Source organism: Callionymus lyra, chromosome 8, assembly GCF_982586985.1.
Source record: "Callionymus lyra chromosome 8, fCalLyr1.hap1.1, whole genome shotgun sequence".
NCBI lineage: Eukaryota > Metazoa > Chordata > Actinopteri > Syngnathiformes > Callionymidae > Callionymus > Callionymus lyra.
This window is the reverse complement of record NC_141825.1, coordinates 13,669,115-13,695,055: the sequence shown is the minus strand read 5'-3', so window position 1 is coordinate 13,695,055 and position 25,941 is coordinate 13,669,115. Positions and strand designations below refer to the sequence as shown.

The 25,941-nt window shown below is 40.7% G+C and overlaps 3 protein-coding genes across 3 annotated transcripts; all 3 read left to right on the top strand.

The window, feature by feature from the left end:
- Positions 1 to 933: 933 nt before the first annotated feature.
- On the top strand, positions 934 to 6,590 carry LOC148073729 (uncharacterized). The gene is made up of 2 exons (XM_087797768.1): positions 934 to 4,304; positions 5,299 to 6,590. Exons 1-2 carry the CDS (start codon positions 953 to 955, stop codon positions 6,006 to 6,008), a joined length of 4,062 nt encoding a protein of 1,353 aa, XP_087653894.1. The 5' UTR covers positions 934 to 952; the 3' UTR covers positions 6,009 to 6,590.
- Positions 6,591 to 7,786: 1,196 nt separating this feature from the next.
- On the top strand, positions 7,787 to 11,344 carry fam185a (family with sequence similarity 185 member A). Its single transcript, XM_087797433.1, has 8 exons — positions 7,787 to 8,200; positions 8,275 to 8,384; positions 9,404 to 9,496; positions 9,649 to 9,787; positions 10,632 to 10,673; positions 10,763 to 10,858; positions 10,916 to 11,047; positions 11,110 to 11,344. Exons 1-8 carry the CDS (start codon positions 7,849 to 7,851, stop codon positions 11,220 to 11,222), a joined length of 1,077 nt encoding a protein of 358 aa, XP_087653559.1. The 5' UTR covers positions 7,787 to 7,848; the 3' UTR covers positions 11,223 to 11,344.
- Positions 11,345 to 17,992: 6,648 nt separating this feature from the next.
- On the top strand, positions 17,993 to 25,612 carry LOC148073727 (leucine-rich repeat-containing protein 17-like). Its single transcript, XM_087797124.1, has 7 exons — positions 17,993 to 18,138; positions 20,812 to 21,060; positions 21,126 to 21,590; positions 21,659 to 21,873; positions 22,660 to 22,815; positions 23,076 to 23,217; positions 25,249 to 25,612. The coding sequence occupies exons 1-7, from the start codon at positions 18,107 to 18,109 to the stop codon at positions 25,529 to 25,531; spliced, it is 1,542 nt and encodes a 513-aa protein (XP_087653250.1). The 5' UTR covers positions 17,993 to 18,106; the 3' UTR covers positions 25,532 to 25,612.
- Positions 25,613 to 25,941: the final 329 nt, after the last annotated feature.

Genomic DNA, 25,941 nt, shown 5'->3' with positions numbered 1-25,941 from the left:
ATGAGTCTGATCGCAATATTGTCAACTTAAGAGGCTTAATCTCAATTACTTATGTTTTCTTTTCCTTAAAAAAACAGTTTTATAATTGTTGACTCAAATGATCTTTGTTCATTTATATTGTTCACAATATACACCGGAATATTGATCTACTTAATTTTCAGCCCACCATCTGAAGGGCCTCATAAAATTTACTTTGCAGGCCAGATTTTGACCCCGGGTCATGAGTCGGCCACATGTGGTTTAAAAAAAAAAATCACAGGGTACAATAAAATGAATAAAGCAACTTAATTTATTGAACTATGTGTTATAAGTGCATTAGTTCTGCTGGGATTCTGGAGTCTAGTGGACACTAAAAATGTACTGAAGACAGACAGATAGAAGTGAATTTATAATAGCGATTGGCTTTCAATTTTTGCATGAGCAACCGCGGTTACAAGCCATACTAGTGCATGTTGAAACTATTGAAACCTTCCTCAATCCTGAAGGATCTACCGAAAACCACCACTTCTAAACCCAATACTCATCTCCCTGCTGAGAGGTAGGAATTATAAAATAAGATTTAATAAGAATATTTATATTTACCATGACATTTTCTTCGCTCAATCTATCTTTGATGCTAGTTGAACTAAACATATCCTGTTATCCTTTGAGACTTAATCACATCCAAAAAACTCTTGGATGAATTTGCAGTTGCTCCGAAGAGTTTCCACTTATAACTTGTTTATATCGCCTATTGGAATGTCCAGCCCTTTGCAGAGCTTTCTCATAATACTGCCATATTTCCTATTTTCACCTTAAGCTCAAAATATTTTCATACCTTTCTTCAGGGAACCCTCACGTGCAGACCCACCCACCTCTTCATCCTACCTCCTCCTCTCCCTCCCCAGGCTGAGGTGGGTCTACTTTTTACTGCACTCCACAACTTTCCCTCACTCCACACTCACCAGTCACGATGGTCTCTGCAGCACCTTTGACTCTACTCGTCCTCATGAACCTTTTCTTGACGTCGGCGGACAACGGAGGATCGTCCCGCCCGGAGGAGGACAGACCCGGACCCTGCACTGCCTCCCTGACCCCCGAGGGGATCTGCAGCAGACACGGCCAGGACCGGAGCACGTGCCCGTACAGATTTGATATCCCTCCACTGACTGTTCATCTGCCAAATCAGCTCAGAGAGCTGAAGGAGATTTTGAAGGACTTGCAGGATCTGAAGGACAATGTTGACGAGCTGCGGAAGATGTGTGTGGACTGTAACTCAGGCGGGAAAGAATGTGGAAGCAAAGATGACAGCGGCACGACGGAAGGTGGTCGACATTGTGGCAAAGCAACGGAAGAGGAGGCAGAGAAGAGAACGATAACTGAAGGACAGGAAATAGATACATCGAAAGAAGTCAAAGAAAGTGACGGAATGGGTTTAGTGGAGAAAGGAGACACAAGGCAGGGAAGTCTAGGAGAGAAAATAAAACCTGACGGGGCAGATCGAAAAGACAAATGGGAACAAACAAAGCCACCTGTTACTGATGGAAATAAAAGACAAGAGGAGTTGGAAAAAGAAATGAATCTTGACAAAAATAAGTCAGAGAATCTGGATTTAAGTGCTGGGAAACAGACTGAGCTGGACGATGGAGAGAAGGTAGAAAAGCTAAACAATTCAAACGTCCGTCTTCTTGTGGAGTCCCCTGAAGAAAAAGAGAGAATCCATAATGAAACGAAGATGAGAGAGGATAAGAACGAACACATGAATAAGCCAGACGAGTCGGATGGAGCCGAGAAGAGAGAGGAAATGGGAAAAAGTTCAAAGGAGGAGCTGAATAATGAGAAACCAAATGGAGTTGAAAACGCTGGACATGCGGGGAAACCTATAAAAGAACTGGACCCGAGCAGAGGACGGATTAAGACGGAGGACGAAAAAACACCGCACGGTTGGACGGAGAGAGAAAGTGATGGGGAATTAACGTCCAGCGGAGCCATTGAGAGGACAGATTTTGTTTCGATCAGTCCCACTTCTCCGTCTGCCGTCGGCCCGGCTCAAAGGAAATACTCCACAGTTTTGGACCAGGCTGTAACTATAACATCATCTCTTCCATCCACTCCTGCCTCCAGGTCCACTTCTGATTTTATGAGAGGTTTGACACATGGAGGAGAAATAATAAGCTCTGCTCAAACACCATTAAGAGAAGTGGAGGTCACACAGCTAATGTTCACTAGCACTCACGCTAAAAATACAATCAGTCAAACGACGACAAGTGATCCATCTACACTATTCTACACAACCACTTTCAGCCATAACTATGAGAGGAGGACGGAAGAGCCGAAGAAAGAAGGGAGTCAAGGACCCGAAGCTAAACCCGAAACACAAAAGTTTGACTCAAAAAACCAAACAGAAGAACAGAAGACGATAATTAATGAGAAGCAAGATTCTCCACCTGATCTGGTTCACCCCGATCACACCAAGTCTGACGAAACCGAACACATCCATGACCCAAACAAGTTCCCTGATCCCACTCCTGCGTCCACCGGTCCAACTGTTCCATCTACACTATTTTACACAACCACCTTCAGCCACAGCTATGAGAAGAGGACGGAAGAGCCGAAGAAAGAAGGGAGTCAAGTACCCGAAGCTAAACCTGAAACAGAAAAGTTTGACTCAAAAAACCAAACAGAAGAACAGAAGACGATAATTAATGAGAAGCAAGATTCTCCACCTGGTCTGGTTCACCCCGATCACACCAAGTCTGACGAAACCGAACACATCCATGACCCAAACAAGTTCCCTGATCCCACTCCTGTATCCACCGGTCCAACTGTTCCATCTACACTATTTTACACAACCACCTTCAGCCACAGCTATGAGAAGAGGACGGAAGAGCCGAAGAAAGAAGGGAGTCAAGTACCCGAAGCTAAACCTGAAACAGAAAAGTTTGACTCAAAAAACCAAACAGAAGAACAGAAGACGATAATTAATGAGAAGCAAGATTCTCCACCTGGTCTGGTTCACCCCGATCACACCAAGTCTGACGAAACCGAACACATCCATGACCCAAACAAGTTCCCTGATCCCACTCCTGTATCCACCGGTCCAACTGTTCCATCCACACTATTTTACACAACCACCTTCAGCCACAGCTATGAGAAGAGGACGGAAGAGCCGAAGAAAGAAGGGAGTCAAGGACCCGAAGCTAAACCTGAAACAGAAAAGTTTGACTCAAAAAACCAAACAGAAGAACAGAAGACGATAATTAATCATAAACTAGATTCTCCACCTGGTCTGGTTCACCCCGATCACACCAGGTCTGACCAAACCGAACACATCCATGACCCAAACAAGTTCCCTGATCCCACTCCTGTGTCCACCGGTCCAACGGTTCCATCCACGATATTTGACTCGGGAGCTCAAACCAGAAGCCCAGAAATAACCCAAGGACGGGAGAACACAGCATCAGATAAGAGTCCATCACAACCAGGTCAAAACAACATTCCTGGTTCTTATGACACACAGCTTATCCCAGAGTTCGGCCAGGAGAGTAATAAAGAGGATTCCCAGCCCGTCACTCCTAAACCAGATCAGGATTTTGAGGATAATAAGACACACCACAGATCTGAAGACCAAACTACATCTGTGTCTGGTCAGGTTGCTGGTTCTGATTCTAGTAAACCCACTGAGGAGAGACCGACGCCTGAGCCACAGTCCACAGCTGCTGGGAGGCCGTTCAAGCATGAGACAGCTCCAGAAGCTGAACCAGACTCGGTCCAGATCACGGCCCCGTTCACATCCAGACCTGAAACACAGACCGATGGTGTGACTCAGTACCAGGAGGACACAGATACAAACGAGAGTCCAAACAGCAGGATCTCGTCAGATCTGATGTCACAAACAAGCGCTCCGCCTCCATCAATCTCTGAGACAACAAGACCAAACAAAATCCACCGTGGGAATCACCAAATCCCCGATCCGTCGGTTCCTGACGCCGAGCCCAGTTCACAGGCCAAGATTTACCAAAGTGAAGAGGGAGTAATGAAAACATCCCCTGAGGCCAAAACTACCTCCACACTCAGAAATCCCATCATGACAACAACCCTGTCGACCTTTGACCCCCAAATCCCAGCGGCAGTATCTTCCACTCCGAGGACCCGAGAGCTCCGGGAGAAGATCAACCAGGTGGCTGCTTTTCTCAACAACAGCCTGAGTCCACATGAAGGACCAGCGGGCAGGTTTCCAAAAGATCACAGAGAGGACAGCAAAGTTCCGATACCATCTAAAGGCAAGAGACTCGCTCAGAGCACACAAGCTCCTTTTACACAACGTCTTTATTAACAGGCAGAGGTTTACTACTGTGAGGCAGAGAACCTTGTGTATTTATGTTTTATTCTGCAGAGAAACGGTGAAATAACCAGATTATAAATTCATTTTCCTATCATTATTTCCAATAGTGTATAAAAAAATATTTGAAGACAATAGGTCCAGTTTAATTCAATACTATTATTACTGGAACACTAGTTATATATATATAATTTATTTGTATTTAACCTAAATACAACCTAATCATGTATGATTAAATAATGAATAAATAATCTAATAAACAACAACAAAACAATTACCCACATAAAATGAGCTGATAATGAGAGAAATAGGGACTTAAAAATATATATATATTAGTCGTACTAATATTCTTTCATAAATATATTAAAAAAGTTATATAATAATATAATATTAAAAAAATAAATAGGTTTGAAACTAGAGCTGTGAAATGAACAATAATTTAATTTAATTTAATTTAATTTAATATATATCTTTAGAATTAAGTATTTAAAGAAATTTGAAATGGAAAATACAATTAAAAAAATGTTTTTTGTGTGTTAATCTGTAATTTACTAGTATTATGAAATTAAAGACTCAGGATAAATTATCGATTTACCTTTATTGATAAATACATAATATTACATTTTAAGGATTAAATAACTTTGCGTGGGTGGCGAGAAGACTTGGGCGGCATTTGGCCCCATCTACAGTCTTTATGTCAGGACAGACCACACAGATCAGCTCATGAACAGTGACCCTCCTATTAAGCTTCACCCTTTTCTTCTCTTCCTCGGGCCACATGAGTTTTCAGCAGGTGGTTGCCTTTGAGTCTTTTTTTTTATGATGGAACACAACAGCTGCCATGCTGGAGAACTCACCCAAGTCGTTTCATGGCTGCTTTAGCAGTGAGATGATGATTTCAGCTGTGAGAGCGTAATGACCGTGTGTTTCCAGCCAATCTCCTAATTATTTATCCTCCTCTTGATGTTTGTGTGAAGTTCCCACAGTGAGGAGGGACTGCTCGGACCACCTGCTGAGAGGGAAGACCAAAGGTGGCGTGTACCTGGTGACCCCTGACCTCCGCAGCAGAAGCTTCCACGTGTTGTGCGACATGAAGACGGCGGGCGGAGGCTGGACGGTCCTGCAGCAGCGCCAGGACGGCAGCGTCAGCTTCAACCGGACCTGGGCCGAGTACAAGGCCGGATTCGGGGAGATTCGCGGCGGGGAGTTCTGGTTGGGCAACAACCTGATCCACTGGTTGACCCGGGACCGGGATATGGTCCTGCGCGTGGAGCTGGAGGACTTTGAAGGGGTGAAAGGTCACGCAGAGTACCAGCAGTTCAGCGTGGCGAGCGAGAGGATGAGGTACAGGCTGACGGTCGGGGATTACTCGGGAACCGCGGGTGATGCGCTTCGCTCCGGCGACCGCTACGACCACAACAATCGGGCCTTCACCACCCCGGACCGAGACCACGACCGGTACCAGTCCGGCAACTGCGGGGCCTACTACAGCTCCGGGTGGTGGTTCAATGCCTGCATGGCGGCAAACCTTAACGGGAGATACTATGAGAGAAAATACAAGGGGGTGAGAGACGGGATCTTCTGGGGGACGTGGTACAACGTCTTGAACGAGTTCTATCCCACAAACGACAGGCGGTCGTTCAAGCGAGTGCGGATGATGACCAGACCGCACGGCTTCGCCATGTAAGTGGACTGTTAACAACACATGGATATGTTTGTTGCTGCTTTGGTTCCATTTTTGCATGTGATATGATGTTTACTCTACTGCTCCGGTTTCCTCCCACTGCCCATATCAATCAAGAAAACATATTTATGAGCACTTATAAAGAGGTCATTTATATGAGGTTTCAAACTCAATGATTTATAATTATATATTTATTTATTCTGTAATTTGGAATTTTCATAATTCATTTATAAAAGTACCAAGTTTATAAGTGCTTATGGATGTTCATAGAAGCTTCTCTTACCAACTTTAAGATAAATACTTGGTGTAACTCATGAAAAGTTACATTTTTGCTTTGATCCTGCGATCAACACGTGACCTTTTTATCTCGCCCCCTCACTTTAACACTCTAACTCGTTACTATTACTACTGCAAGTGTTTCGCCCTCTGGTGGAAACTAGTCCTGTGTGTCTCTTGATCGCCACATGGAGATAAATGTTCGTTTGTTTGTTTGTTTTTTTTGCTTGTTTTTTTAACTTGGGAAAATAATATGGACGTTTATAGTGACATCCGAATAATGAATGGTTGAATTTAACATTTGAAATTTAGAAACTACTTTTTTATAGTTGTTTTTATTGCATTTAAGAATTATTGTTTATATTTTCTAAATATTTCAATTCAAAAATTTCTATATTGAAAGGTTGAATTTTTCTTTATATTTGAGTTTTATAAAATCTAATAATAACTCAATTAATGTTTTTTTTTACACAGAACTTTATTTATAATTCGAACAATAAAAATAAAAAAACCAAAACATTATTCGTAGCTTTTTTAATTCAATATCAACATTTTATAGTTGTAATAATATCAACACCATACCTGTCTGAAAGTTCGATCAAGTTGTATTGTAAGTAAGTAAGTAATTTGTATTTATATAGCGCTTTTCTAGACCAGGGTCTGGAGGCATTATTATAACAACATTGAATTTGAATGCTTAATTTGTTGCCGTGGATAGTAAAACAATTAAAATGAAGTGTGTTTTTTAATAGTTAGATTAAAAAAAAGAGAAAAGATTATTCAATATTTCAATGTAAAAAATACTGAATTAAATTGATTCAATAAAAGCAAATCCAACCTTTCAATACAAAAAATATTTTTTCCAACTTTTCAAAAAACAACAATTCAAAGCTTAAACAATTTCATTTTAAAAGTTTCGACGTTTACAATGTTAAATATAACGTGGCACTGATAAACTTCCATAAAAACATTTTTTAAAGAGCAATCTGTCATTGATTTGGTTAAAAAAAAAATCAACATGACACACAGTTTCTCCACTTGTAAATATGTGTTAATGAAAAATGTAAAAAATATCCGTATTATGGTTTTTAAAGTGAGAAGAGAAAAGTTCCCATATTGGGGACTCTGTGGGGGCGTGGCTTTGCTTACGCAAGAAAACATGCGTCAAGCTAATGTTGTTAAAGGCTGAAGGTGAACATGTCTTGTAGCGTAAAAGCGAATCTTTCGAGAAATATGGCTTAAAAAAATTACACTGATCTGAAGAATGCAACAAAATGAGAAAAAAGATGAGATTATTGTAAATAAGTGTGCAATACATGTGTTCTAACTGTGCTGATGTAAAATCAATAAATATTATGATAATAATGTCATGGAATGTTATATTATAAAAACAATGAAAGTTTATAATAAAAAAAGACATCATACGTTTCCGTTCATTAATCTGTGAATTATTTTGAAAGTCGCGACCGGATGTGTCCTCACAGCAATGGCGCTGTTGTGTTGAAGCAGCCGCACGCTTCATAGATTCAATGACAGTTCTACTACAACTCGCCTGACTCTTTGAAGGATGTTATTGAAGTCGTTAGCTCGGCTGGGGTGTAAGGTTCTCCTCACAGCGAACACGCCTCGCTGCCTCTGGACCTCCACATGTCTGAGGTCCAGTCGGAACCAGACCCTGGAGGTCAGTCCCTTCACCACAGTCCAGGCTCACGTCAGCTGCAGCATCTCCGTCAGTCCCCTGGACCTCCACGCGTTCCCTGAAGCAAACCGAGCCCAGATCACAGTAGAAGATGCTGGTTCTGGCCAGGGTTTGGACCGGGTTCGCGTGACCTACGACCAGCAGAGTCAGGAGCTGCTCATCTCTGCTGCAGGTCTGGACAGTGAGGTGTGGCTGCAGCTCGAGGCTCCTGTCAAGAGCAGTGAGTGATCCATCACTTCAGGTCGGAGAGATTGACAGATAGGATTTGATTCAAGTTTGTGTTCTGTTCCTCAGGTGTGTTGATCACTGCACTAGGAACAGGTAATGTTCAGGTGAAGAACATGGAGTCTGACGTGTGTAAAGTCCAAACGGAGCGAGGAGACTGTCTGCTGAAGTCCATCAAGGTTGATGCTTTTTTATAATCATATTTGAATAGTGTTCCCTGTGTAGAACCGGTGATGTTTTCATCATTTCCCAAAGTATTCTTGTGATGTGGTCAAGCATCAAGGTTGTCACCGTATGTCATCAATCCTGGAAGTCTCCACCTCCAAAGGACTTGTTGTATAAACAAAGCGGGGCCTGATTACAGCTGGCTGAAGCAGGAGTGAAGACATTGTTAGGTCGTAATGGACTCCGCTCTCGTAACCTCTTGTTCGCCGAAATTTCAGATGGCTGAGAACTTTATAATGTAATAACTTGGTAATAACATGGTCATGATGAGGGACTTACTGCATATTACAGAGGAAGACTTCAACATTTGAAACATGTGAGGGAGACAGGAAAGTTGGATTTTCACATTAGTTGCCATTTGAAGCAAATTGAGAAAGTAAAACTTTAATTATTTCCATATTTACAGCAACAAACTTTCACATTTAACTGGTAGGACTTCAGTTGTCAGGAGTCAGTTTCTTACCCTGTAGTGAAGCTAATATTGCTATATGTTAGCTTTTAACTGAGATCTACTCTGTGTGTTTCAGGATTTTGTTTTCTTTTTAGAATAAGCCTTTGGTTCACCTATTGGAACTTGCATGTCAAAAACTAATGGAAAGAAGGAAACTTTATACTTTATAAATACACCAGTCTCATGTTTGCATCCCACTTCTGACACCATTTCTCCCCAATTGCGCACCAAATCAGAAAAGCAGTTCTGACTTCCTTATCTGTTGTCTTTTTTTCACTTAGTTTGAAAACGTTTTAAATGTATACAACATATATTTTTATTTACAAAGCACTTCAATACAACACACGTAGGCCAGTAAGTACTGTACAAAAGTAGATTAAACAAACAATGAAACGCACACAAGCAATAATAAAATACATGAAGACACCAACAAAAACATTAGATAATTTTGAATAAACGATATACATTGTCTTAATTTATTTTGTTACATGTAAAAATATGTTTTGTTTGTTTGGGTCACAGGGTCATCAAGTGGAGGTCCGGTCCGGCGGCGGGAATATCACAGGTCAGGGGACCATCCATGGAAACGTCGACATCAGAACATGTGGAGACGGTGTAAGTGTTTTCAGACAGCAGAGGGCAGCACCAGCCTGGAATTGATGTTTTTACTTTTCATACTTGGTCTTTAACTAAAGTGCTGTTATGACTGTTAATAACACAGAAGATTGTATTATCATGTCTGTGCGGCGGTTTGTGTGCATTTTCAGTGGGTGGAGGTGAAGAAACTTCAGGGCACCACCATGAACGTGTGCACAGAACACGGACCTCTGAGAGTCAAAGCCATCTACGCCGAGTCCAGCTGTGTCGCCTCTTCCTCAGGAAAAGTGGAACTTGGTCTTGTCCATGGTGAGTAAATACACGTTTGCAGCAGAACAACAAGAACAAACTTGATGGTCCTGGACTCCTACCAGCAGGTGACTTTGGTCACCACGTGGAGGGTTTGTGGTCATTTACTCTGCGGTGCGAAACTCAGGATTGCCGGGAATCATAGGGGTTCCCTTACGTGAAGTCTGGTTTTGATTTGTTTGCGAGTCATTTCATAGTAAATCTCATAAAGTAAAGAATGTCATTAAGTCTCTTGTGGTGAAGAATCAACGTCATGCAGAATTTGAACATTCAGTGTAGAAGTTAAAATCCGTCCTCCGGGGACCATTGTTAATGTGCAGCCTCATGGCAAGAAAGGCAGGTTTTAATTAAGTTTTATGTAACACATCCAATTGTGTCTTCGTAGTTAATTACCACAAACTTTTAAAAACCTTTTTATCAAGATATTTGAAGTCATCATCTTCCATCAACTGTTTTTTTTCCTTATTAAATTCCATATTAAATATTAATCATATTTTAAACTCTTTGAGAAAAGTGTTTATAATTTTAATTTCCATCAGAATGTTTCAAATTATTCGAAAAATATGCATTTTTGTGAAGGTTTTTTTAACAAATGAGTTTGTCAATGTTTATCAATGACATCAACCTGCTGCAATTTTGGTGTAGTACACAATGTGTATACTAACTTTAATATATGTTGTATTAAATAAAGTAATTTTTTTTTTTTATTATTAAAGGTACATTAAAAAATATGTTGTTTTAAGACTTGTTTGTGTCTCACAATATTGTTTTTCCTATCAATCTTTTTCTATAAATTAATCTGATCAAATAACATAATATCCTGAATTCCTTTTTGGATCAACAGGAAGCACCTCGGTGAAGAATGAGTCTGGAGACACTGTAATAGGTAAACAAAAGTCATGATTGCGTAACACAACATATGGAATCCATCAGGGTCCAGTAGAAAAAAACATCTGATACTTTTTTCTCTCGCAGATGGTTCGAATAGTTTCCTGAAGGTTTCCTCTCGCGGCGGAGACATCGACGTGTACGTGGGAGAAGGTGCCAGCGCCGAGCTGCACAGCCAACGAGGTCTTGACGATGGATATGAACCTTCTTTGTCACCTGTTAACGGTCTTTCATGCGCAGGTGACGTGTGCGTGCGAGCGCCGTCCTCGCTCAGAGCCTCGGTGCAGCTCCGTGGCGCGTCCGTGGAAGTGAGTCCAGAGATTCTTCTGCAGGGAGATCAGAACGACACCGAAGGCCAAGCTACCGTCACTGGTAACTCGTAAAATGATACCATATTTACCGTTTCATGAACCACCTTCATGTCTCCCGTGCAGGGGTCATGAACTCTGAGGGTCCAGTGGAGCAGAGCGTGAAAGCAGAGGCGGACCGAGGTTCTGTCAGAATGAAGACGCAGAGCTGGTTTGACTCTCTGAAGCTGGGACGATGACAAAAAATTGTTTGGCCCGAATCTGTCATCGCTGCTTTATTTATTCAACTTTATTATTTTTTCAGTGAGTCACCGTCATGCATTGTAAGATACGATCAATAAACTTTATAAGCCCAGTTCTATTTTATTATGAGTTAAGAGTCATTATTTCCATTTATAAAGGTGGGGATGCTGTAGTTAGTCGTTCTGGTTTGTTCATATTTTCCTATTTCAACTTCATGAATTGACTAGAAAAACTATGCTAAGATTAATATGTTTTATTGTTTTTCATATAACTTTTATTTTTAAAAATCTTACTTAAATGCACGTTCAAAATATGTTTTTCTACTCACTTGAATCTTTTTGAGGGACAATAAATACTCTCAAACAAAATCCCTATAAAAATAAACCTATAGTCATATTTAGAGACTAGTGATTAATTAAATAAATAAATACATCTTAGTTTCTACATGATATTTGACCTCATGAATATGAAGGGCCGCATGGGGCCCCATGTCTGATTTTCCTGGATACCATCTGGATGTACTCAGGATATGAAGGTTGTGATGTTCATTTTAGAACTGGCAAAAAGGTGAAAAAAACAACCAAAAAAAGCTTAAATTCTTGAATTTTGTAAGTATTTTTTTGATGGACAAGTTAGCCAGGAGTCCCTGACAATAAACCACAATGTTGGCCCTTCATTCACAAACCGACCTTCAGATAAAATAAAAAAAACAGTAATCATATAGTGTTTGTTTCACTCATTCAGTTTATTTTTACTATTTTACGTTTGTGTAAACTTGACTGAAACAAGGGTCTTGATGTGTCAACGTTACTTCAGAAAAAATATGATCTTTTTATGAAACTAAACTTCTTTCTCTTGGTGATTCTGTAGCTTTGACCAATTAAAAGCTGCTTGATTAATATAGGAATGTTTCTGTTTTCTCATGGTTTCTTCTTCCACCGCAACGCCAACGATTCATTCCATCATTCCTGGAGGAAGTCCAGACAAATCTGGAGGACATTTCACCGTGGACGGCTGCAAACCACCTGAGAACATGAAGAGAGAAAGAGAAGTTGTAAATGAGTCACACCATGTTCCTCATAAACTGTTTTCTCTTCTCAAATAGCTGAACGAGAAACAAGCTAAAGTTAAAAGTGAGATGTGTTACTACGAGAGTGAAGTCGTATCATGGACCACAGGTGACCAACACTGTGTTGGTTCGTCACTGCTGTGCTGCCACTGCTGCACATGTGGCTTCAGCTGCGATGCAGAAAACCTAAAAAAAAATAATCACGCTCTCTTAGTAAAGAGAGCAGGATATGGCCAAACTTCTCCACATGTGCTCCCCACCCGGATATGCCGGAGCAGCAGGTCATGGTGACGGAGCGCAGTGGAGGACACATCTTCTTCAAGTGTCTGACGGATCTGTTGGTGAGGAGAACGCAGCCGCTCAGGTCCAGCTCTCGCAGGTGCTGAGCTCCGACGGAGAGACACTGAACAGCCATGTCTGTCAGCTGAAACGAAGGATTTACATCCACAGCACGAGCCACGTGTTAGCACTTACGCTGTTGTGAGTAAGGTTGAAAGCATATAGTTAATTTATATGTAACGAGCAATGATGTCACCTTGCCTTTGTTGTACAGTTTCTAATGAGTGTTTTTCTACCTGCCGGCATCCGGAAACCCGCAGCGTCAGCAGAGCCGGGCAATAAAACGACAGAGCTCTGATGGCCGAGTCCGACAGAGAAGGACAGCGAGACACGTCCACCTGCTCCAGATGTCTCACATGTGGGCAAAGCATCTGGGAGAATAAACAAACCGTGATAGAAAAACAAGAGAATCCACCGACAAAGCTTTGATTTTAGCTCATTAAGGAGCTTAGAAATAGTCAAATAACACAAATGGAATTTTAATCGTTGATACTTTCCAGTATAAGTCATAGTTATCTGTGGAGATGTTCTGAGGCGTCAAGGGTGGGATGGTTACGTGAGACAATTCAATTTTTTGGGGGGGATCTGGGATGTATCGCTGCTGCGTATGGGGTTCCATTTGTGCCAAAAATATGTCTTCTGTTGACCTGCCATGTTGTCTGTCTACCTAAAGTTAGTTAAAGAACCGCTGCTATCAACATTTCACTTACCTGACAAGAAATGTTCCGAACACATTTGAATAGTGCCGAGATTTCTTCCTCCAAGATCCAGATTTAGCTTCGCTAACAGCAAACCTCTCTTTTCTTCAGACCACTTTGGTTAATGTTCTCTTTGACTTTTAATAAACCTCTGCCAGTAGATAAACTCAAAATGTTTTGGCAATTGGTGCGACCATAAACATGGCAATAGTTTTCCATTTTCCACATAGTCGTTGGGGAGCTATCTAAGAAGGCTGCTTCCGGGATAGATGACGTGGTGTGAAACCCTCTATTGTAAGTAAGTAGTTAAGTAATAGTTATTTGTTAAGCGCCTTTCTAGACCAGGGTCACAAAGCACCTGAACAATCAAAAGAAATACCAAAAAATACGTACAAATTTAAAAACACTAAGAGGCCAAGACATAAGACAAACACAGGAGTCCAAGAAAATCAGGGAAAAGCCTGCACTAATAAAAAGGTCTTAAGATGTTTCTTGAAGGAGTCAGTAGATCATCAAACACAGAGGGAGAGGAAGATCGTTCCAAAGCTTAGGAGCAACAGTCAGGAAGGATTTCTCTCCTCTGGTCCTGAACCGTGTTTATGAACCATCATTAGATTCTGATCCACAGACATCAGAGCCCGAGCTGGGGTGTAAGGCTGGATCAGATCACTGATGTTAGGAGGAGCCTGACCATGAATAGATCTGAAAGTAAGATCGAGAATTTTAAAAAGGATGCTGAAAGAAACTGGCAGCCAGTGAAGAGTTTTAAGGATCAGGGAAATGTGAGTTCTTCTACTAGAGCAGCTAAGAATTATTGCTGCAGAGTTTTGTATTAACTGCAGGTGAGACAGATCCTTCTTGTTTAACACGAAAATAAACTGTTACAATAGTCTAAACATGAAGAGAGAAAACACGAAGCTCCAGATCGTGTTGTTACACAATTATTGCGTATGTGACAGAAGGTTATATTAAACATGAGTGTAATAGTAACAGAACAAAACATATTTTCTAATCCTCCATTGTTGCTGAAAAAAAAGGCGTGTTTAAATAAAACAGTTTGACCAATATTGTTGCATCTTGAACTAATTGTAATTTTGGAGCCAGTGTATCTTGTTTTTGCATCTTCTTTGTTGGCCACTTGACATCACATTTGGAAAACAATAATGACAGACATTTCCTTTGTTCTGAGTCTACGCTGGAGCGCGACCTCACCTTTGGCGACTTCAATTAACTAACAGGACGTTAAATCAGACGCAAACACTTCCACATGTTTCTCTGTGTGGAATTCCAACATCTGTTTCTACCTCCAGGCCAGTATCTGTGATGTTAGTGCAGTCGGCCAGGATGAGGGTCTTCAAGGGGATTCTCTCCAGCATAGCTAGTCCCTGAAAAGAATTCGTCAGTGCCAGGCTTCTACAAAATAATTCGACTTTACCTGATCGTGCACGTTGCAGCCGCTGACGTCCAGAGTTAGTAGAGAACTTCCACTCAGTCCTGCCAAAGCCTCATCAGTCAGTCGGTCACAGTAGCTCAGGTTTACATGTTGAAGGTGGACAAGCCTGATGAAAGACTTCTAATGATCCACCCGAGGGACTCCACCATGACTTGTGTGTCTGTGTGTACCTTTGTGCGATGGTCTTGACACACTCATCCGTGATGAGACTGCAGTGACTCACGTTTAGCTCTTTAAGTTTGGAAGCGGAAGAACCGTTGACCAGGCAACGAATGCCTTCATCCGTCAGGCTGCAGCCAAGAAAGACTTTAAAGATCTATAACAAATATAAACATTTCAAGAGAACACACTTGTGACAGTGTGAGATGTCCAGGTATCGCAGGTTGGTCAGTGCAGCCATGGACTTGAGGCTGGCGTCGGTCATCCTGGGACACTCTGCTGCGTGAAGTCTGCAGAGGTCTGGTGAGGTCATGCACAGAGTCTTCCAGCTGACATCAGATATTTGGTAGTTCCCTAAAAAGAACATCAAATATAGTATTGAGTCAACAACTGGCAGAGTCGCATCTATTTTGCAAGTCGATGCTTTAGAGAGCTTGGCTGTGATCTCACCCTGAACGCTGAACCTCGTGAGTTTGGAAACCTCCGCGGCAGCGATGAAGCCAACGTCGGAGAGGCACGAGGCCCCCAACAGAGAGATGGCAGCGAGACTGTGGCATCTGTTGACCAGAGCCTGACAAGAAGACCTCAAATCAATAATAAAGCTTTGATACATATTAGAAATGCCAGGACTAAAGAGAGGGACTTTCCAACAGAAGATGAACATGATAATTTAAGCAACTCAAATTTGAGCCACATGTGAACAAAACATGAAATAGTACTTTCCAGTTGATTGACTTTTATCTTCTATCAAGATCAAAAACTCTTGTTTAAAGAAATGTCTACTTTATATCATTTCTTTAAAGCTATTAATTTTTATGATCATCAGTTCTCCGCAGTTAGTTTTTAGTGATGTGTTGATGAGGCTTCATGAAACAGCTGATGAGGTATCATGATACAGTGTCTTCATTTTGAAAGGCCACTAGATGTCACTCTTTGCTTCATAATCTTTGTCTCTGATCTACTAGTTTAATAATACCTGGCCTCATTCTTTAATTTAGAGTGCCATCTAGTGGTCTTTAAAAATGAAGACACTGTATCATGATACCTCATCAGCTGTTTCATGAAGCCTTATCAACACATCACTTTTATTTACCAAGACACAGGTCTTACATGTAATAACATTAAATGCAAAAGTATTTTTCTTGTTTTAACAAAGATACTTTCTTAAAATACTTTAGATTATGTAATAAAAAAAACACGAAGCATGTGGTTCGTCAGTGGTTATATTGACTTGGAAAACATTGCTCTGCAAGCTCTCAAGTAACAGTCGCCAGCCTGTCACAGGTCACACAGAGATAAACACACACTCACTCCGACAATTAAGAGCACTCCTTCAACCTCTGTGTGTTTTTGAAATGTGTGAGAAAAGTGTATGAAACCCACACAAGCTTTGGGAGAACATACAAACTCACTCAGAAAACGCAAGACACACACTTCCATCTTCCTGCTGTGAGGAGCTAAGCCAATATGCCACGACTACTTGATTTAAAAAATGATAACTCAATGCCTCACTTAAAAGAAAAATATTTTGATTTCAAATACTGACTTAAAATGAGTAACTCTTTTTTGAAATTCCAGGTCAAGTTAAATTTTTTAACTGCATGAACAGAATGTTTTAGTCTAAATTTAGTCTATTTTAGTTTCCAACCCTTAGATTAGGACAGCCTAAAAAGCTACTTACCCAGATGTGCTGTAAAAACTGAAGTACTTTGGTGGTATCTCAAGTATGTCTAGGATGGGTGATAAAATCTGCACTGTGACCTGTAGCATCATTAAGTTAATGCTGGTCCAGAGAACCCACTATTGTTTTCTTTCCAAAGACACAGATGGTACTTTACTCATGTGACGCCAAACCTTCCACATGGCTGTCCATTTACTAACCATAACATGGACTCCAATGGAATCCCAAACATCCTCCATGTGGGACAAATAAAGGAAAATCTTACTCTTTACTCTAAAACATAAGAAACAACAAATGGTTGTGATGCAGAAGCGAGTCGAGGCATGCAGCGAGGATGAGTTCATACAGTCTTCACTCCTCCATCCATCATTGATATCTGACACAGCACTCACTGCCGCAAACAGCTACACAAGTAAGTAAGTAGGTAACTAATAGTCAATTGTAAAGCGCCTTTCTAAACCAGGGTCACAAAGCGCTTTAACAATCAAAAACAATACACGGTTAAAATATATACTTTAAAAGGCCGAACAACAGTCCCAGAAAACATCCAAGGTAGACGTGACTTCTGCGGCTAAAAGTGCTAAAAGAGTCTATACTTCTTCTATTAAATTTGACTGCTCAGTCCTTTTACTCATAGTAAAATCCAAAAATAGTACTTATAGAAAGAACCTGATTGGTGGTTGGATCTTATTTGTTTCCTCCTTGACTGAGCTTTCCACAAAAGACATTTCAGCTTTGCGTTCTTTAAAATAGCTAAAACTAAAATATTTATTCCCTACTAATGCATACTTCTTTTAATGTTATCCTTCTTTATTTTGAACAAGGTGTCGTTTATCAAGAAGTAATTCATCTTAACCACTGACTAACAGATAGGTTACACGTACATTTCTTTCATAACATTTATGTTTAACTGTTATTTAAGTTTTTTTATTCAATAAATATTTCATATTGACAGATTTTCTTTTGACAAGACATGTAGTGTCGGGTTGTGTTTCAGAGATACACACCTTGATGCAGCCGTCTGACAGCGTGGGCATGTCATCAACAACAAGCTCTTTAAGTGACGAGCATCTCGCCGAGATGTTTTCAAAGCCTCTCACTGTTATCTAAGAAGAGAGACAGAAGTATGTGTCAATGCTCCTCCTCTTGCAACCCTCAGGGTCCTTTAAAGTGGAACCATACGTCTGGAGACGACTTAGAGTTAACTCATGGCGATCGGCGGTTCCACGTGTGTCATACCACAGAGTTTGTACGCTGTGAGTGGGTGGGCCAGAGATGATTGAAAAGCCCCACCTTCTTCAAGGCCACTGCTGCCCACAACCCTCCTTCTTCTTCTGATCTTTGTTCATTCTCTCAGAGCCCTGAAGGAGTGCACGGACGTGCTGCCAGCAGCAGACAAGTGGGAGAAGGAGGACTCCCTGGATTTTATCTTTTTTTTCCCCCAACAACTGACCTGAGTGCAGCCAGAGAGGTTGAGGTGGATGAGACCGTGGCAGCCTTTTGCTGTGTTCAGGTAAAGAAAAGCTTCGTCTGTGAATCTGCAGCAGTAGGCCAGGCTGAGGTACTGGAGGTTCTGGCAGGTTCTGTTCTCAATCAAATCAAAAAATACTTCTGGAGTAACATGAACAAAACAAAAATGTATCTTAAGACAGGATTAAAATATGTTTTGGATAGCCAGCATGCAAAAGAAATCTCACAGCTCGAGTCAGGCATGTATGTTACAAGTTCCACATGTGCTTCGATAAATCATAACATGAGTCAACTTGAGCAAAGGCTTCATAACTGGAACTAATCTGGGAACCTGAGGGATGGATAAATGGACACGGCTCACGATTACCTGAATAGTTGGTGGATGGTTTTATTGGTAACATTTGCACCAGAAATGTTCAAGTACAGCAGCCATGGACAGCCAGCGATGATGTTTCTAATTGTAACGTCCTGGAAGAAAGAATAACAAAGTAGATCTTCTGTGAGTGTGTTTATTGAACTCTTTCTCTTATTAGTTTTTTTTACATAGATATAATGTATAAAATCTCAGAATGACAGAATAATTATATTGCAATGATAGTTCAATGTATTCCATTATTTATAGAAGAAGAAGATGAAATAAAAAGTGTTAGTTTCAACTTTTTCTTTTCTTTATTCTTAAGCTGACTCATGACTTTACTATTGATTTGATGTCAACAACAAGCTTTGTTTTACCATTAGCAAGAACCCAGGACATACAAACATGTGGATCAAAGTATTAACTTCTAAGTATTAGCTCTCCACAGTAGTTGTCAACTTAATCTTTACCATCTCACTTTGGATAAGCAGCAGATAAATAATCTAAGTCCACTGCAGCCACATTGCAAATATATAACATCATCCTCTTCTTTATTTTGCTTATGAAAAATGACTTATTTTTTCTTTTCACTTCACATCTGACTTAGCTGTTTGTGCAAAGTTGTGGTTTAAAACTTTGCATACTAATGGTTATTATGGTTTTCATACCGTGTGGATGCCAACTGGGTCAAGAGCGTTACACATGACACACTGACTTGTTTCAGGTATTTGCATGATTGCAACACTAGTTAAAAAAAAGTTTTTACAGAAATGATTGGTCCTCAAGAAAAATGATGCTACCTGCAGCTATCCGAACAAAAGTTAGTGTTGGCATAAAACAGAGATTTAAAGCGCTCCAAAAACCAGATCACCATCAAAGCATGTTGATGCAGATTATAATGTTCGAAACTTTTCCCTTTAATGACAAGTAAGAAGCTAATAAAAAGGGGAGAAATTAAAAATAAATAAATAAAAGGGAGGGAGAAACAGACGTGTGTTTGGCTCGGTCTGACTCAGGGAATGTGTTGAACATTTTGGCGCCTTGAAAGATTCTGTTTGACTGAGATTGAATCTTAATTCTCCCACTATGTTTTTTAATCTGTCCTTTGGGAATTAAAAAATCCTCATTTTATCTTTGACCCATTTTACTATTTTGGAGCAGAAGACAAAATATTTTCACAGATAAACTTATCAAAACATTGCACTCTTGGGATTATGTCTTGATTTCTCTACAAATAAATTGTATTTTAATCTTGGGAACTCTCTTTAGGGACTCATACCCTTCTTTTGGGTACCCTCTTGCATAGATTAAGTCAGTAAGATGAACCCTTTCCTTGCAACTAAACTTAAAATGAGACATAAATGACTGTGTTGTTTTAGCTGCAGACCCTAGAGTTATTCTTATTCTTTTTTTTAGCTGATGTCTCAGAAAAGCTTGTTTGTAGTTTTGTTTCCTTTTTCAAACTAAACTGAACAGGGTTTCACTAAAACCTAATAAAGTTACAGTTGGTCCGGGTTTGCCTTAAGGAAGTCAACTTGCCCATTTGAAGCCATTGTACTTACAATTATAACCATGTGTCGCTTCTGCTCCCGATCCAGATAGTTACCCTTTGAAGGATTGAAATATGTTTTCAGGCTAGAATGTAAGTCTTATCTGGTTCTGCTATCAAAGCAATGCTCTACTCCATGTCTCTAGATGACAGAGCTCCTCACCACAAGCACTAAATGTGATATTTAGGAACATATAAATTCCTATTAATCATGAAGAAAATCTCTGTACAAAATCCTTTCTTCACAGGTTGACTATACAAAAATACAGGATAAGTAAGACATGGGATAAAGAGGTGAAACAATGAGTAGGATAAAATATTTAATAGACAAAAAAACAAACTTTTTTTTAGAAAAGGTTGTGTTTAAATCTAATGTATGGTCACAATAATATTAACCTACACTGGCATTGATGCACTCTGACAGGTTCAGCTCCTGGAGATTCCGACATTGACCTGAATAAACAAAAAACAGGGAAGGAGTCACATAAAAAGCCGTAAAAGTATCATGTTTTTTGCCTTGTGACTTGTTTTCCTTTTTTTTAATCTCCACTCACACACACACAAACACACAATTACTTTCACAGACACACTTTCAAAGATGATGAGATTTTAAATGAAAGATCAACTTTCTTAATTCAGTCTGAACGAAATGAACGAAAATTCTATATCAAAAGGAGCTTTAAATTAGTAAAACATTGAAGATAAACATTCTGTTTTCCTCTTCTCTCAGGGGTGTTTAGTTCAACACACACACGTGATGCTACACGTCCTCTATCGCTTACATAATGTGCGACCTCTCACTTTTTCCACAGGACCAAGAGCAGCTGTGTTCCTTCTGAACCAATACTACTGTCCTTTCGACACGTTGCATCTTCCTTAAAAAGAGAGAAACGTATTCTCGTCTTACCGATACAACAATATCTCGAGGCCCTCAGGATGCGACCGACCCCCGTGGTGGTCTTTGTCTCCCTGCTGCTGCTCATGGTTTCCCCCATTGAGCCAAAGAAACCGGGTAAAGGCCGAGGTCTAAAGGGGGTGAGGAACAAACTCTCCCGAGACAGGTATAGATTTACTCTCTGTTTTTTATTTTTGATCGTTTTTTGTTGACGTGTTTCTATTGTCTCAGGGTTCGACCGTCAAGGCGTCGCAGCAGGTCCAACTCAGCGCCGGCTTGCACAGAGTCCACAGAATCAAAGGGTTTCTTTGTGGACTGTCAGGAACTTCGCCTCACCTCAATCCCCGGGTCACACGTTTGGTCCAAACGACCGAAGCATCTCCTTCTCGCTCGGAACCAGATAAAAGCCGTGCGTGACAACGCCCTCGCAGGGTACGAGGAATTGGTCAGTCTGGACTTGCAACAGAACCAGATTTTTTTAGTGGAAGAAGGAGCTTTCCAGGGTCTGACACACCTGACAACATTGCTGCTGCAACACAATCGACTGACTACACTGACCGAAGAGACCTTACTCCCATTGCCGAGCCTTAAATATCTACGCCTGCACCAAAACCCATGGAAATGTTTCTGCTCAATGGACAGTTTCGTTCGTACCCTTCAGGTACCAAGCAACCGGTATTTGGGGAATCATGCGAGGTGAGTCTTTTTTTAATAATCTAATTCCAGCTATAAAAAATGGTTAAAAACAAAATAGTTTTTTCTAGGTGCGACGAGCCGCTCATGCTTAAAGGAAAGAAGTTAAAACAGATTGATCCAGAGTTACTTTGCAAAGAACACAATTCAACAAGCAGTTCAGGCGGCAACCAAACATCCACGACTGACCAGATACAGCCTGTTCCTTTTCGTTCCAAACCTGATGCCACCACATCTTGCCACACTTATCTCTTCCCGCAAGTACGCATGGACTGCAGGAATCGAGGTGAGTTTCCAAGCAGCAGCCGTTTTCGTAAATCCCCTTGATTAATTGCAAACTACTCTGGGTACAATGTTTAGACTGAACTTTAGACATGGTTCTTATGCAACACTGGCAACAGGACAGAAGGTCTCACTCATGACCCAACCTCATCTTCACAGTTAATAAACATCAGTTTAAAACTGATGAAAAAGGTCCTTGAACCAGGACTGTGTAACCCTCAAAGAGAGATTTGATAAGAAGATGTGCTCGGAATGTTCAGAACTCTTAAATAGAAGCAAAATATTCTGAGACTTAGAACTGATTTGGCAAACACAATTTTGAAACACAGACAGATAGATTCTGAACATAGAAACACAGTAAAAGTGGTAAATAACACATTAAGTTGATTTCATTGTCCAAAAAGTAATTTTCTTCTACAATGTTTGCCTCTTTTCCTGTTTTTAAACATGAAACTATTTTCTTCTGTAATTTTCTTCCTTCTGTAAACACCGAAGAATGTGTTTGAAGCTGGCACGACAGCTCTTACAACAGCGTGAAGAATCCTTTCGATAAATCGATCCAGATGGTAAAAATAAAAAATAGTCAATAATATCTGCTTTTTTACCCTGAGTGCATTATGATAGTACTATTGTAGAGTTGTGCAGCGTATGAACAGCTTCAGGTCAATTGTCATGTGTTTATTGCTCGATTTAATTTCCCTGTGCTCACTCACACGCTCTATGCTGTGTTCAAGTATCACCACTAAATGAAAGTGCAACTTTTATTTGCCTGTTTCTCTTTTTTAAAAAGGCCTGACAGAAGTTCCAACTGGTATTCCAGCCGACGTCGTCCACATCGATTTATCCAACAACAAGATCAGTCAACTGAAAGCCAGAGACTTTCAGGGAGCCAGAAGCCTGAAAACACTTAACCTGAGCAGCAACAGTATGGAGCGACTGGACACGGGTAACAACACAACACAAAGTCTTTACTGTTTAGAGAACATGAAATGACTTCCTGTAACTTCTGGTTCAAATTAAGACATTGACTTGAGCCTTTTTGTCCACCAGTGTATAAACACATTTGCTTCTATTTATATCTCACTCATTAGCCCGACAGTGCAGGGAAAAAGTTACTGTACATGGATTTCCTTCTCCTGTTACATGAAGCATTTCTTTTTTTGGCAAAGTCGCTTCCTAGAGTGATTCATGTTTGTCATTTTCCAGCTTCTTTGTTTGGTCTCCTGCACCTCCGCGAGCTGGATCTGTCAAACAACGACCTTCACTTCATCCAGTATGGGGTTCTAGAAGACCTGTACTTCCTGTCGCAGCTGAAGTTAGAAGAAAACCCGTGGGTGTGTGACTACAGGTGAGGTTCTTTATTGACTACACAGTAAGAATTTTAAAGTGGTATTTGCTCATACAAAGTTATTTATAAACCATATGATTTTCCATACATCATGGTGAGTCAGTAGTCATAGTGGATGGATGGATGGATGCATGGATGGATGGATGGATGGATGGATGATGGATGATGGATGATGGATGATGGATGATGGATGATGGATGATGGATGATGGATGATGGATGATGGATGATGGATGATGGATGGATGATGGATGATGGATGATGGATGATGGATGATGGATGATGGATGATGGATGATGGATGATGGATGATGGATTGATGGATGGATGGATGACTGGATGGATGGATGGATGGATGGATGGATGTGTGGGTGGATGGATGGATGGATGGATGGATGGATGGATGGATGTGTGGGTGGATGGATTGATGTGTGGGTGGATGAATGGATGGATGGATGGATGACTGGATGGATGGATGGATGGATGACTGGATGGATGGATGGATGGATGGATGGATGGATGTGTGGGTGGATGGATGGATGGATGGATGGATGGATGGATGGATGGATGGATGGATGGATGGATGGATGGATGGATGGATGGATGGATGGATGGATGGATGGATGGATGGATGGATGGATGGATGGATGGATGGATGGATGGATGGATGGATGGATGGATGGATGGATGGATGGGATTTTTAGGTATACTATTGAACCTACTTTCCGCAGTTAGGTTTGATATATATCACAGGTCTTAAACAATTATAATTGTAAAGTATGTACATGTTAGGTCTTGGTCTTGGTCTTGTCTCGGTCTTCATACTCTTGAATCTCGATTTGGTCTTGTTCTCGGATAGTGTGGTCTTGACTACTACACAGAAAAAAACAACACTTAAAACATATTTTCTTGCGGCCAGGAAAAGCTTGAGGTCAAGTCACCTATAAATAATGAATTTGTTATCATGAAAAACTATTTTTAAGCAGATTTGCTGCTTTTGCTGCGAAACTATGTGTTACTCAGCAAAGTCTGTTTTTAAACGGTAACCTCCAGTTTAGATTGAGCAACATGGCCATATGGTAGCGTCGTAAAGTTGACACTGAAACTGAAAATTTCTAAACAAAGTTCATGCCGAAGACATTCCATTATGCCCTTTGTAAACAATGTCTGCGCCGTCAACAAGGAGTAAAACATTTTAATACACAAGAGCTAAATGATTTTAAACATTGAGTATCTATTTTTTATTTGTTGGCCGAAATCTCCCTGATATATCATTTAATTTGGCTTTATGAAGTAAAAGCGATCGGTTCACAATAAAAAAATGTGACCAAAAAGCTGATCTTGCAAAATGCCTTTCCAACTTTTGTACAGTGCAGTACCAGACTCCAGCCAGTAGAAAGCAGTGTTTCGGCTCACAACAACAAATGCCATAATGTCCCAAAAGAGAAAAAAAAAGATTGATATAAAGTGATATCAATGAAAGTAAATGAACATTAAGGCTTAAATCAAAGTGACTACAGACTGACTCGTATAAATGTTCTTCCTCTCAGTTTTTTATTTATTTATTGTTAAAACACTGCCAGTGAAGTTAACCAGTTACACCAAATGATTTCTGGTGTTTTGAGATGATCACACAGTTTTGATCAACAGCTTTTGATTTCGCTCCAGAAACTCCCTGGAGACGGACCCTCAAGTATGACATTGATCTTTCTCAGCAAGAGCCTTGTTTTTCACTCCTCTGACCATGTGATGTCATTACACAGTTTGCTCCGGCTCTGTTTTATCTTCAAATATAAACGTCCGTTGAGGGAGCAGATGGTTGCTCTGAGAACAGACAGAGGAGGAACGTTTGCCAGAAAATGGGGGTCATTGATTAAAGGTGATTTAGTACAATTGTCTATGATGCAACTTGGGATTTTTCCCAGACCAAGACTTTGATCAAAACAAGCCATAACGCTATTGATCAGTAATAAGAGCATAAGCTTTCCAAGGTCTCAGATGTGCCATCATACTAAGTGAACCTCACTCCGCAGCATCCACTACATGGTCTACTGGCTCCGTCTACATCCCATGGTGAGACACTCGGGTCTGCGGTGCCGCTCCCCCATCGAACACGTGGGTGAAAGCGTGGAGCTCTACGTCAACTCTTACAACCGAGACTGTCCCAAAGAACGACAGCCGAGTCAAGCAGACGGCAGCCAGGCGGACTCTGATACGTGGAGCACAGCTATGGAGCTGCAGAGGGAGGTGGAGGAGGAACTAGAGCCGAGACACCTGAGGAAGCCACAGAAGTACGAGATCATCCAACTGTCCTGATGGGTTTCCATTTCCTCTTTGTACTTTTGTTTTATTAATACTAAACGATCTGTATCAGATGTAGAGTATCCCGTCTTTCTTTTTTTCATGTATGTCGAAGATGTTTACTTAAATAAAAAGTCAATAATCGATCGGTTGTGTGTTTTATTTTCTATAATAAAGAAAATAGTTGCTCACTGATGCAGTCCAAGCTGTCCAGGGTTAGAGACGTACATCCACGCAGATTGAGATGGATCAAAAACAGGGCGTAGTTTCGCAGAGCCTTCTTCACATCCATGTCCAACACCTGCTCTTTGGCCACAGAGAAGTCCATCTGACAACACCAGAATTCAAATTAATATTGAAGTACAGAAACGTTGGCAAGAACAACAATAAATACTGACCTGACTCCAGAGCGAGGCTGACTGGAT